The sequence below is a fragment of the Lolium rigidum genome, chromosome 3 (genome assembly GCF_022539505.1).
Source record: "Lolium rigidum isolate FL_2022 chromosome 3, APGP_CSIRO_Lrig_0.1, whole genome shotgun sequence".
NCBI classification, from domain to species: domain Eukaryota; kingdom Viridiplantae; phylum Streptophyta; class Magnoliopsida; order Poales; family Poaceae; genus Lolium; species Lolium rigidum.
This window is the reverse complement of record NC_061510.1, coordinates 249,203,553-249,216,996: the sequence shown is the minus strand read 5'-3', so window position 1 is coordinate 249,216,996 and position 13,444 is coordinate 249,203,553. Positions and strand designations below refer to the sequence as shown.

Below are 13,444 nucleotides of genomic sequence, written 5' to 3'. Positions count from 1 at the left end.
CGTGGGAGAAGTGTCACGAGGGACATGGATAATGACCTTTAAAACCATGGCCACTTGTTGCATGAATAAACAACACACGTATGGAAGAAATTTCTTGCTCAACGCCACGAAAATTGTAATAAAAAATCTTTTGTTAGTTTTCTTTTAATGCTTGCACATCAAAGATTTACGACAAGTAGGATTTTCTGCTGCGAGGAAGAGATAGAAGAAAACAGAAGAAGTTAACCACAGCCACAGAGAAAAGCGAGGAGGTCATGCACCTGACCTACCCATCCATCGCAATCAGGATCCTCCTATCTCCTCCAGTGATGATCGTCCCAGTCTCTGCCTGAGCAACACACGAATTTTATCCATCCATCCCTGACTGCTGCTGTTCGTCGCAAATGGAAGCGGCAGCCGCTACCTCCTCCCCCTTGCTGTCGCTCTCTGGCGCAAGGAGGTCGCCGACCCTTCTCCGCTGCTCCCCGGCGCCAGCTAGGCCTCCTCCCTACCGATGTAGCAGCTACTACACCGGCGCAGAGCGGCAGCTAGTCTACCTCACCAGCACAAGCAGCAGGGGCTTGTCCTTGAGGTGCTCCGCCGCCACCGCCGGCAGCACGTCGACGGAAGGATGGCTTCTCGAGCCCGCAGGTTTGCCAGCCCAGTCTCTCAGTTTCTTTGTTTAGACGCGAATGAATTGATATGCCTGCTCGCATTCAAGTGTTTCATCTAGCCAGCAATTGACTTCGATTAATTTTTCAGGTGACGGCGACTGGAAACACATCGGCTACCGCGTCGAGCGCCGCGGTCCGATCGAGATCACCTCTTCTGTACGTGTTCTTGCCACAGACGCCATCCACAACAGAGAAGCCATTGTCGATGTTGTTTACCGCTGACAATGTGATGCTCCCTATCTTCCCAGGACGTGGTGACCGTGGGCAGGGTTCCAGAGAGCGCTGACATCGTCATCCCCGTCGCCACGGTTTCCGGCGTGCACGCTCGGCTGGAGAAGAAGAAGGACGGGAGCCTGGTGGTGACAGACATGAACAGCACCAACGGCACCTACATCAACGAAAGGAAGCTGGTGCCAGGGTTCCCCGTGGCCGTCAACTCCGGGAGCCTCCTAATCTTCGGTGCCTACTAACCTCAGTTCACGTATCCCTCCAGATCATATAGGAGTACTAGCATTCTTTGACTTCTAGGTGGTCTTGATCGATGCTTTGTTGTGTCTCACAGGTGACATTCACCTAGCAATGTTTCGTGCGAGAAAGGCACTCTTCCAAGTGCCTGCCCCAGACGAGACTGGAGAAAATGACGAGCAGGAAGTAAACAATGAGGTACTAGCAAGCGTAACTGAAGAAACAAGCTAAGCTACAACCCTACATCCCAAATAAGAGTGGAAGATGTATATCTGTAGCTAGAAAGGAGGAAAGTTGATGTCCCAAATAAAAGGTAACTGAGTGAGGCATTGCAAAATTGTATTGTACTTGTAGAGGTAAAGCATATTCATCAGGTTTTGCTGAACTCAGAAACGCAAGACAAAACCGAAACCTGACCATCCCAGACATCCACTGCCAGAATAGAACATCATAACAGAAGCTCCTTGTCTAATGAGCAAAGTTTCTTCCTAAGAAATGCCAAGCGCAATACAAAATCTAAAGGCTGTATGGTCCAAATGCTTAGCTCCGCAACATTTTGTTGGGTCTCTGGCAATTCTTGGGCATATACTAATGCAGTTGACATCTTACTGTATGATGTGATGATGTGTTGCGCTAGTTTCTGGGACAAACTGCTAGACAACGTTATTTTGATCATGTAATAGGAGCCCTAGAAGAAATAGAGGTTATGTTTGTTTCGTCAAGCTAATCTAGGTATAACTTACTGAAAGCAACACTAAAGGATAAGCTAATCAAGTTGCAATGAACCACCAAAGCTGGGAAAGGCAGCAATTTATTATGTTAATCACAACCACCTTCTGCAGACAGATCATACAAACATGCAGGAGCTCTCACATGATCACCAGTCAACACGAGAAATGAGAGCATGTCCACTCGTCCCCCATATGGGCTCCGGCGATGCCGATTTTTGGCCCATATGGGGGATGCGGCGCTAATACAAAATGGGGGCCGGTTGGCCCCCAGCCGTGACCCCATACAAATGACGTACATTTGAAATAAAATTATTATTATTCCATTAGTCATATTCATATCTAGGCCTATAGTACATGTACTCGAAGTCGTCGAACTCGCCGTCGTTGTCGTCGGGGGACTCGTCATCGTCTCGAACCTACGAGGCGGCGGTGGTGGTTGCATCCGAAGAGGCGGCGGCAGCGCACGCGGTGGGGACAGATGGCTGCAGCGGCTGCAACCTAGGTCGTCAGTGTGCACGGTAGGCCTACTCCTCCTTCTCCCACTAGGACCGGCCAGCCTCTACCGGCGACGGTAGTGGCGGCTCCAGGGAGGCACGGATGACCACGCGAGATTGGCCCGGGAACTCCTTCGGGTCGCCTGGGTGCCTAAAGTCGTTGGCGGCCATGGCGTACTGCGCCTTCCACTCTGGTCCCTCCTCCGGCCCTCCTCCGCGCTAGCTGCCGCCCTTCTTCGGCGGCTGGAAGTGAGGGTATCGCAGGCGGAGGTAGTCGCCCATCAAGATGTGGTTCATCACACCCTCGAGGGTCTAGCTACCCCACCATAGCCGCCGGCCAGCCTCGTTGTTGTACATGGGAGGTGGCCCATCCCCCTCGTACCTGGCGAGCTCCATCTCCTAGCGATTGGAGAAGAAGGCATCCCAAGTGGAGGCGTTGTCAGGATTCCCGCGGGGATCCATGCGCTGCTCGGGGGTGAGCTCGACGTAGTAGTGGTGGGTGATGGCATCGAGCTGCACCTTGGGGGCCGAGGGAGACCGGTACGCCACCGGCTTTCAGGCGCCAGCCCGTGGGGCATATGAACCCCGACGGGCAGGGGTAGTTGGAAGCGCTCAGCGCCTCCACCTCCGCGTGGGTGAGAGAAAAATCACCGGACGCCATGGGTGAGATGTGTGAAAGACAAATCTGTAGAACTAGGGTATGAGATGTGGCCCTTCCACCACTTCCCGTCTATAAATCCGACAATGGCGAGAAGCGGTGGAAATGGCGGAAAGATATAGGCACATTTCGCTGCCAAGATTGGCCCGTGGCGATTTTTCAGCCGTCTGGCGCCCCCGCTAGCCTCCCTTTCTACTGGGTTCATCCTAGGGGCGCCGGATGGAAAGTTGGGCCGCGCCGGCGCGAAAAAGCAAATTGGAGGCCACGAATGGCGCGAGCAAAAGGAGAAGAAGCAGGGCCTTTAGGAAGGGCAAGTAGAGATGCTCTGAAGAAGAGGGCCTAAATTATGAGTCGACTATACAATATACATCTAAGCAGTACGGGTACAACAATACATACAAGAACACCTGAAGAGGGAAGATGTATATCTGTAGCTAGAAAGGAGGAAACTTGATGTCCCAAATAAACGGTAAATGCAGCATTGCAAAAATGTATTGTATTACTCTGTTCGTATTTAATTGACTCGGCGCAAAGCAATCGCTAGTTTACTTTCTTCTCTCCCTAGCATCGATTAAAACCAAACAGAGGAGTACTTGTAGAACAAGCATATTCATCAGGTTTTGCTCAAGTCACAAATGAAGACAAAACCAAAACTTGACTATCCCATACTTCATTTTGAAGGGCTCTCTAACTGCAGCTAATTGAGTTTATTATTCTGCATGAAGATCCAATGCCAGAATAGAACAGCAAAACAAAGCATCAAAATAGAAGCTCGTTGTCTAATGAGCTAACTGTTATCCACAAGTAATGGCAGGCGCAATACAAAACCAAAAGGATATATGGTCTAAATGCTTGACAAATAAACATGTAACCTCAAAATATCAGCACATCTTATTCTATTTCTTCTGGAGCTCCTGTCACACGCTCTAAAAATCACTGTCTAGCAGTTTGTCCCATAAACTAGTGCAACACATCATCCCCTTGTACACTAAGATATCGACTGCATTGCATATGCCCAATAGTTGCCAATGAGACACATCAATATGCTGTGCAGCTAAGCTAATCTAGGTATAACTACTTTACTGAAAACAACAGCAATGGCACAAGCTGCATACAGTTGAAATGAACCACCAAAACAAACCAGGGTAAGGCAGTAATTTATTGTGTTAATCGATCACCTTCTGTACACAGATCATAGAACCACGCAGGAGCCCTCGCATAATTACCAATGGAAAGAATAAAGGGCCTCAATTATGAGTCAACTATTACCATCCAAGCAGCAAGGGTATAACAATACATATAACAGGAATGCAAGTGAACAGTTAAAGAGCTGACTATTACCATCGAAGCAGCAAGGGTATAACAATACATACAACAGGAATGCAAGTGAACAGTTGAAGAGCCGACTATTACCATCCAAGCAGCAAGGGTATAACAATACATATAACAGGAATGCAAGTGAACAGTTAAAGAGCTGACTATTACCATCGAAGCAGCAAGGGTATAACAATACATACAACAGGAATGCAAGTGAACAGTTGAAGAGCCGACTATTACCATCCAAGCAGCAAGGGTATAACAATACATACAACAGAAATGCAAGTGAACAGTTGAAGAGTCAACTATTACCATCCAAGCAGCAAGGGTATAACAATACATAGAACAGGAATGCAAGTGGACAGTTGAGGGAAGCTAACAGCCATAACTACTAAGTTTTGTTTGGCAAAAAAAAAGCTACTGTTCGGATGAGTGACAAGTACTGGGAATAACCTTCATTACACAGATCATAGCACCATGCAGTAGATCACTCATGATTAACAGTGGACAGAAGAAAGGAAGAAGATGAACTAAATTATGACTCAACTATACCATTGAAGCGGCAAGGGTATAACAGTACATACAGATGGTAAACAAGTGATCACTCAAATGAGGAATCGAAGTGCTATATCTGCTATGTTCGGTTGGCAATAAAAAAGATTTGGCAATTGTTTGGATTGTTGACAGATATTTGGGAATCACCTTCTGTAGAAGAATCATAGCACCGTGCAGGAGCTCTAGCATGATAAACAGCGGACAAAAAAATAGAAGGAACTAAATTATGAGTCAACTATACTATCTAAGCAGCAAAGGTATAACAATACATACAACTGGGTAACAAGTGATCACTCAAAGAGGGAAGCTAACTGCTACGTTTCGTTTGGAAACCAAGAACAATTGGCAATTGTTTGGATTGTTGACAAATATTTGACTTGGCAAAGTACCATTTGGCATAGTGAAATGGGGAAATACAGAAAGTAATATCGCTAGTCTAGCATATAGTTGGATAATTGCTCAACCTCAAATGCAAACTGAAGCAGCAGTGAACAATAATCAGGACAAGAAATGAAACTAGACCTCTACTATTTCCACCATGAAATGACAGATCATTCAACTAGTGATAATTAAGCATAAACATGCCGAGACAATGAAGGAAACTTAACAGGACAGTCAGTCTCATCATTTTAACATAATATTGAAATAACATAATCCGTCCAATTAGGCACGAAACAAAACGATATTGCATAGGCAACTCACGAGTCTTAGAGAACATCACATACCCTATTCATTGTGTCCAAAAGATGCGAAACTACATGGGCTAAACTGCTCGATAGTAGATAGATAGACAGTCGAGGATTGCGCCACCGGCGCCACCATACCCAAAAAAAAACAATCAACGGTACGACTTCTGGAAACGCGAGCGGGCACCACGGCCACCGAACTTCTTGGGCTCGCAGCGGCGCGGGTCGGCGACGAGGAGGGTGCGGTCGTAGCGCGCGAAGATGTCCTTGACCTCCTTCTTGGTGGCCTCGTCGACGTACTTCTGGCAGTATGCGACGAGCGACTTGGCGATGGCCTGGCGGATGGAGTAGATCTGGCTGGTGTGGCCGCCGCCGCGGACGCGGATCCGCATGTCGATCTCCTTGAAGCGGGACCTGCCGGCGAGCAGGATGGGCTCGAAGGCCTTGAGCCGGAGCATCTCCGGGCGGACGAGCTCGATGGGCACGCCGTCGACCTTGATCAGCCCGCGGCCCGGCTTGCAGTACGCCACGGCGACCGCGGTCTTCTTCCGGCCGAAGCACTGCACGGTGCCCGGCGCCGGGCGGGAGAGGACGGACATGGCTGCTCCGGCAGCTTGGTTGCGGGGAGCGCGGCGGCGCGGCGGCGGCGGGTGAGGGTTTTGGGAGGCGGCGAAGAGGAGGATGGAATGGACGAGAGAGCGGTTATATGGCCTGGGGTGTTAGGGTTTTGGCCTGGCTGATTAATTGGGTCTCTAATGGGCCGATACTGATTAATTGGGCTTCTGATGGGCCTTTAACTGGATGGGCTTTCTGTGGGCTATGGGCGTTCGAAGTCGGATGATAAGAGGACGTGGTGGGAGGAGGAGGGGGCTAGGGTTTCGACCCGAACACTACTTGATCTTATCCGAGCGAGCCCGCCTGGCGGCGCCGCGGCGGCGGCCGGAGTCGCTTCTCCCCTCAGCCGCGCCGCCACCGCAGTCCTCCCAAGGGCCTGCGGGAAGGTGGCGCGCTCTGTTGGAGGGGAGGGCGGCGGCGGTTCCGTCCGCGGCAGCCACCGGCGGCGAGCGATGACGACTGCCCGCGGTCGGAGCGCGCGCGCGATGATGGCCGCGCGGGCTCACCCTACCAACAGCACCAATCTCCAGTTTTTTTTCGTTTCCTTTAGACAACATTGCTTTGTTCTTTCTAGATTCAGAAACTTCTCTTTTTTTCTCTTTTGGGTCGATTTTATTTGTTCGGTTCTCTTGTGTTGAGTCTGGGCTTCATATTGTTTTCGTGAGGAAATTGTTGTAATCGGTTTCTTGAGTTGTGTCCTCGGTTTTTTTTCTTAAATCCTGCACGTTTGTTTTGATGGTTCAAATGCTTGTTGCCGCGATTTTTTATGCTGCCAGTTCATTTTTAAGTTGCTGTCGTATGTTAATCTGCTTGTTTCTTGGTGTGAACAGCGAGCTATCTGAATAAAGTGCTAAATGATTACGGATTTATGAAAGACAGAAATGTCATCTTTATGCTGCAGGTTGACCCTTTGATTGCACTCTTGAAGAAGGAAGGTGCCTCTGGGAACCAGGAAGATGATGGTGTTCCAGGCTGCGTGGGTCAAGTTTGAGCTGGATGCGTTACCACAGTTTGTCTAGATTTGGATTTATTGACAAGACGCGCACCTCTGGAGCAGAAGAAGGATGTAGTGGATTATTATTTACTGTATTGTAGGCTGAGTATCTTGCTTGTAACCTAGTCATAATCGGAGCAAGTCGCTCAATGAAAAGCAGTTAGTTAATATTTTTGCTAACTCCATGTATACTTGCACCTCGGTTGAACATTGTGAAGTATATATGAACAATGTCCATCCATACTACATTCAATTTCATTTGAAGAGAGGTGGTGCTACTATATGTTTCAATGTATGAATTATAGTTATTGATTTTCTGACTTTTAGTTGGTGGGCGTGTTCTTACATTCTACCCTTGAGATTTCTTCCATGATTTTAAAACTGAAGAAACATGTTCGGTATGCTGGATCATAAAATGTCTTTTAAGCGTTGTAGTAGTCGACAGAAATTGTCATCAGCTAAATTACTTCGGTTACACTATGGTCAGAAACAGCATAACATTGCTCCCTCTTTTATAATTTCCTTCAAGAAAAACATGTTAACCAGAAGCAATAAAAGTTTGCTTGATAGCTTGCATACGACTGGACTGACAAAACCTGAACTGTTGATCTTTGTTCCAAGGTATAGTCAAGTTGCAAGTGTTTTTATGTGCTACTGTCAGTTCATTTAAGTTGACGGTGTATGGTCAGTGTTTTGTTTTCATGGTGTTAACTCTCTCTCATCTAATAGGGAGTAGCAAGTAATCTGAAGTGGATGCTTGATAATTTTCCGAAATTTGAAAGAAATGGGGTTGTTATGCTGCAAGTTGACCCTTTGAATGCACTTTGCGAGCCAAGAAGCTGATGGTGTTCCAGTCTGGGTGGGTGAATGCTCAGTTGGATGCATGGCCTCTACGCTGTAGTTAGAAAATATAGAATTAGTCGGCAATTTGTCTAGATTTCTTGGTAAGCCACATGGGAGTTCTATTTCTAATTGTTGGTTGCCGACTGTGAAACAGATATATGCAATTCTGAACTTCTGCATGTAGGCTGAGTATTCAAGTGCTATCTTGTATTGCACCCTGCTAATACTGTATCAAGTCGCTTATTGGAATACAGTTGTGTATGTTTCCTAAGTCCTTGTATAATTCGGCTCAGCTTAACCTTGTGGAGTGTCTCTAAATCAATTTCATCTTAAGTGATGTGGTGCTACCATGTGTTTCAAAAAAAAATTACTTTAATAAAGCATCCTTTATCGGGAATTTTTTTTCAGTTTTCACCTAATTTTTTTCCATGATTATTAAAACTGTGAGTAAGGGATTTCTGGTTCTATGTACTGTCTCTTAAACTTTGTAGTAGTTGCCGGACATATAGTGATTTCTCAAGTGAAATCAAGGTAGACATTTTGGTTCACCATTTTATTCGAAATACTCGACAAAGATTGATATGAGGTCAAATATTTTGGTCACGGTATGGTCAGAAGCAGCATAACATCGCTCATTTCCTTTCCTGATAAGTTGTCCGTCCATGCCCTAACAATTTCATGTTAAGAGGTGCTGTTATACGATACAATGTGTCGCCATAGATTTCTTCCATGACTTCTAAATCTTCCAGTTATATGTTTAGAGAAGCGTGAAATATGTTTGCATTGGGTTCTTTACCTCATTTTGGGACGACATTGTCAATGGATCAGTCAACAGTTCTGGAGTGGTTGCATGGCATGTCCTAATTCCTGAAGTAAAATCAAGGTAAACGCTTTGATTAACCATTTTGAATCCTGGATTCTTCTTGAGAGTTGAGACAAAGAAATACGCAACAGAGATTGATGTGAGGCCAATTATTCTGGTCACGGTATGATAAAAAAAAGCATAACAAGTTAACAACACTCTTTTTTATAGTTTACTTCAAAATACATGTTACAGAAGCAATAAAACATTTGCCTTGGTAGCATACAATCAGCTGGACCGATGAATCCTGACCTATCGGTCCATGTTCCAGAGTAAAAGTAACACTCAACTTGAATCTTCTAGATTACAATCTTCCTTTTTATAGCAGTATGCCTGATTTTGTTCATAAGCTCAATGACATATGCAACTGATCTGTCGGTATCAGTGAAATGCTGTGTTAGCCTAAAAATAAGATACATACACCTCCTTTCTGTTTATTTGCTTCCTCTTTCAGATCTTGAAGATCTTCTAAACCTATGTGCCTTCAGCCGGATCGAAGGGACCTTCCTAGCCAATGCTTGCCAGATCATCTGGACCGCATCATCCTTCTGAGATGGGAACTGGTACTCAAAATGTTTATCCACTTCTTTGAGCCTCTTCCACATCCTTGTCCATCGCCGCTTGTCTACGCCGTTAATCAGTTTCATCAAGTAACCCTTTTTGACGGCGTCAGACGAACGAACAAAGATGGAGAACTTGGAATAATCTAGGATATCCTCGTAAGGGAGCTCAATGTCATCACTTATGATAACAGGGACACAGTGGCTTACTATGGCGTCAAATAGACGATTGGAGGAAGGGGTGTCGCCAGCAATATTTAGGCAAAACTTGGATGAGTGCATTCCCTGGCTAGCTTTGCTGACCCCATGGTCCTGGACACTTCCAAAGGAAAAGAGTACATCCTTCTCGTCTTTGAGCATATTATACAGTTCCTGCCGAATGTTTCCTCCCTGCAAAAGGATGATGTAATATATTATACCTCATGAACCACTGGTTTTTTCATTGCAGACAGAATACAACTAAAACTTGCAACGTGATATTCCACATTTCTACATGTATGATGGATATATATGGCCTTTTAAATAAGAACTTGCATCTATCTACCAAAGAAGGTCCACAATTTATGTTTTAGTTCATGTACAAGGCTAAAGATTCTCAAAGTACATGTAATTCCTCTCAACCAAGGTGCTGGCTATCGATTAATTAACTAAGAGCGCGATATAATAATAGGAGCCACCTTGATGGTGGCTAAGTTTTAGACTGCAACAACATATCAAATTCGTATATGTGCGTTCAGGAACAACATCTGGGGCATATGGTACATGGTTTAGCAGTAGTTGGTGCCATCAAACTCAGCTCAAATTATGTCACTTCGTTGTAGTAGTGCTATGGCAGCTTCTTGTGCAGTTAAAATTTGAACACATCAAAGCTCAAATTCTGAAGTCTTAGCCCTGCTTTGAATGGGTGTAAAATTAGTGCCTCCACCGGTATTTAGTTCAACTTTGAGCTAAATACTGATGTGCAGTGCGCACACAAATTTTACACCGATTCCAAGCAGCCCCTGAAGGCTCTTACCTAAGGACCATTCCTAACTTGTGAAACTAAGTCTTAGCAAAGTGCATTTATCATATTTCATATCTCTCGATCTAAAGCTCACAATTTCTTGAAGTAACTCTCTCCCATCAGCTGAACCTACTTGGATGAATACGCCTCTGTGAGAATTTAAGCAGTACAAAATTACTACGTTATGATAGACGTCTCACAGTCTCATAGGTTATACAAATATAAGAGCATGGTGTGCAGAACCAGATTAGTAAGCAGAGTTATTACCTCCTTCCTGTAAATGGCTCCCCGGAAGTATAACAGAGTCGGCCGGTCATCAAACCCGGCAGTGTCGTTCACAAACGTCTTGGCCATATGTCTGTAGGGCGCAATGAGATCCTTCTCCAAGCTGGCAACCCTAGGGTGGTACCTGCCGAAGTCAGAGAGCACGAACATTGCCGGGAAGAGCGCCAAGCGGGCGTGGAGCAAGCTGTTGGGGTGGTGCGCGACGACGACATGGTCGGCACCCCCCGACCTCTTCCACTCCGGCCGCGCCACCAGATACCTGACGAGCTTCTCCTGCAGGGACTTGTCCCTGCTGACCTTCTCGGGCGGCACGGCCCTGGAGTGGCGGTTGTAGCTGAGGGACGCGAAGAAGGGCACGAAGACCACGTCGGCGTCGCGGTGGTCGGCGACCCTGACGGCGGCGCCGCACGTGGAGGGCGCCAGGAGGTCGAGCGTGAGCCAGTACTCGACGCTGTGCTGCTGGTTGAGCCCGCCCGGGTAGCGCGGGGCGGCGCCGGCCCTGACGTCGGGCCAGACGGCGCCGGCGTCCCCGGACGGCGCCGGCGTCCAGCCCAGCAGCCCGAAGTGGAACTCGGGCGGCATGTCGTACATGAACACCCTGACTGCGGCGTCGCGGGGGTCGCATCTCCCAGTTCCAGCTCCAGAGGCCGAGCTGGAGCTGGAGCTGGGATCGTCGGGGCGGCCGTTCTCGTCAAGGAAGGAGAGCTCTTGGCCTTTGGTGGCGGAGGTCGCCCTTAGAGTCACGGGTACGGCGGAGAAGTCGGCGTGTGTTGCCGGTACGGGGAGGCCGGTGTCGGCGGGGCGCCAGCGGCTGGTGCCGGCGGCGGCGAAGAGGAAGATGGTTGAGGCGACGAGCACGGTGGCCGCGGCCAGCGGGAGGAGGAGCGCGCTGGCGCGGGGCGGCGCCATGGGTCATGGCCGGGGCGGCGCACGGGGGAGCATGGCGGATCGTCGATCTGAGGCTGGATTGGAAGGAAGGGGATGGGAAGCGGAAGGGGGAAGCAAAGGTTGGGTTTTTTTGCGTGGTCTGGGGATTTTGGTTGGTTCTAGGTGGGTGAGCTGGAGCGACTCGTGTGCTTTCTGGACTGGCCCATGAAAGCTACGTGACCTCCCGCTACTGGACTACTGGACTCTCGACTAGTAGCTTGCCCGAATTCTTTCTTTTCATTTTGTTTTTCCTTCCACAGGGAACAGCTGGCGGTGCCTACCTGCGACTGCGACTAGTGACAAATCTTCTCCATGTCAATTCTGAAACTGGTTTTCGACTAATTTGCAAAGTTTGATCTGCTAAAAAAAGTTCAATATGTAACCACTTTTATTTGGAAGGGAGGTAAAAATTAAGAAAAATAGAGTTATCTCGTTAAATAGCCGAAAAGGCAAAAAAACTATAAGAAGCAGTGAAGCACACATTGTTTTCGTGGAAACCTCCATGGCCGTGGAGGCTGGAATTGGAGCAGAACCAATCTGACCTAGACGTAGAATAAACACCATTGTTGGGGCCGCCAAGGACAAGCACAGTGTTGAGCCAAACTGAGATATTTGGGGATTACGCTCTCGGTACATCGCCTACAAAGTGCGAATTTTCAATTTATTGTGAACACAATGTCAAGCAAACTCTCTATTGGTCAACGAAAATTTGTTACGTCGTCGGTCGGGCAGCCCTCATTAAGTCGGTGACCACTTCACAAACTATCCACACACACACACACCTAACCGCTTTGGCGCCCCCAAAGGCAATCACGGCCATGCTAAAGCTTGAGAGGGTGTTTCTTCGGGTGGCTTCGGGTAAAGTCTACAGCGGAAAATGCTAAATCAAATGGCATGTGGTGTGCCAACCAAAAAGCTTGGGAGGGCTCGGTATTTTGGACCTTGAGAAACTTGCTCGCGCTTTGAGGTTAAGATGGGCTTGGCTAGAATGGAGGGACCCAGAAAGAGCATGGATGGGATTGGAGCATCTGTGTGAAAAGTTAGAGATGGATTTATTCTACGATTCCATCAACATTAATATCGAAGATGGAAAAAACGCCAAGTTTTCGCACTCACCATGGTTGGACGTGTTCAAGCCAAAGGACAACGCTCCCTCCATTCTTGAAATCTCCAAGTTGAAGAACTTTTCAGTCCACAAGGCCCTAGAACAAAACTTTTGGATTCCCAACTTAAACACACATCACTGAGTTCTACACCTTGTGGAGCAAACTCCAAGGGATAAAATTTAACGAGGACACCGTTTCTTGGAAGCTCACCAGCGATGGTGTTTACTCCGTGGCTTCAGATTACTTGGCAATTTGAAGAAGCTCCAACTTCTTTCGTGAAGCCGGGGGTATGTGAGAATTGGGCACCTCCAAAGTGCAAGTTCTTTGCTTGGTTGATCCTCCAAAAGCGGGTGTAGACGGTTGACCATTTAGTACATCGCAGTTGGCCCAGTTGTGGTCTTTGCCAACTATGGAAGCGAGAGCTGGAGACGACGACGCATCTTCTATTCCAATGTAGGTACTCACGCCGGCATTAGTGTTTGGCTTGGATCTTGGTGGATTTCAACATCGATCAATGTACAAGCTTCGTCTCGGTTAAAGATTGGCGGTGCTCCATTGTGGGGGTCGATCGGAAGAGACGCAAGGGCCTATCTTCCTTGGTCTTGCTTTCCGCTTGGGAATTATGGCACGATCATAATGCTAGAATTTTACGAAATTTGTCAACCATGCCTTCTGTTATAATTTTGGCAA

The 13,444-nt window shown here is 47.4% G+C and overlaps 3 protein-coding genes across 3 annotated transcripts; 1 reads left to right on the top strand and 2 right to left on the bottom strand.

The window, feature by feature from the left end:
• The first annotated feature begins 290 nt into the window (after window positions 1-290).
• On the top strand, window positions 291-1,661 carry LOC124703264 (oxoglutarate dehydrogenase inhibitor-like). The gene is made up of 4 exons (XM_047235485.1): window positions 291-630; window positions 742-809; window positions 902-1,112; window positions 1,216-1,661. The coding sequence occupies exons 1-4, from the start codon at window positions 384-386 to the stop codon at window positions 1,347-1,349; spliced, it is 660 nt and encodes a 219-aa protein (XP_047091441.1). The 5' UTR covers window positions 291-383; the 3' UTR covers window positions 1,350-1,661.
• A 3,810-nt stretch (window positions 1,662-5,471) lies between these two features.
• On the bottom strand, window positions 5,472-6,158 carry LOC124699291 (40S ribosomal protein S16-like). Its single transcript, XM_047231614.1, has one exon. It carries the CDS (start codon window positions 6,156-6,158, stop codon window positions 5,712-5,714), a length of 447 nt encoding a protein of 148 aa, XP_047087570.1. The 3' UTR covers window positions 5,472-5,711.
• A 2,857-nt stretch (window positions 6,159-9,015) lies between these two features.
• LOC124696336 (probable arabinosyltransferase ARAD1) lies at window positions 9,016-11,630 on the bottom strand. The gene is made up of 2 exons (XM_047229067.1): window positions 10,704-11,630; window positions 9,016-9,823 (listed from the first exon to the last, which is right to left on the bottom strand). The coding sequence occupies exons 1-2, from the start codon at window positions 11,628-11,630 to the stop codon at window positions 9,308-9,310; spliced, it is 1,443 nt and encodes a 480-aa protein (XP_047085023.1). The 3' UTR covers window positions 9,016-9,307.
• Window positions 11,631-13,444: the final 1,814 nt, after the last annotated feature.

Coding starts and splice junctions, on each gene's coding strand:
- LOC124703264 (XM_047235485.1), top strand. CDS start 384: ATGGAAGCGGCAGCCGCTACCTCCTCCCCCTTGCTGTCGCTCTCTGGC. Junction 631..741: donor ATGGCTTCTCGAGCCCGCAG/GTTTGCCAGCCC, acceptor TTAATTTTTCAG/GTGACGGCGACTGGAAACAC. Junction 810..901: donor CGATCGAGATCACCTCTTCT/GTACGTGTTCTT, acceptor CTATCTTCCCAG/GACGTGGTGACCGTGGGCAG.
- LOC124699291 (XM_047231614.1), bottom strand. CDS start 6,158: ATGTCCGTCCTCTCCCGCCCGGCGCCGGGCACCGTGCAGTGCTTCGGC.
- LOC124696336 (XM_047229067.1), bottom strand. CDS start 11,630: ATGGCGCCGCCCCGCGCCAGCGCGCTCCTCCTCCCGCTGGCCGCGGCC. Junction 9,824..10,703: donor GAGCCATTTACAGGAAGGAG/GTAATAACTCTG, acceptor ATCCTTTTGCAG/GGAGGAAACATTCGGCAGGA.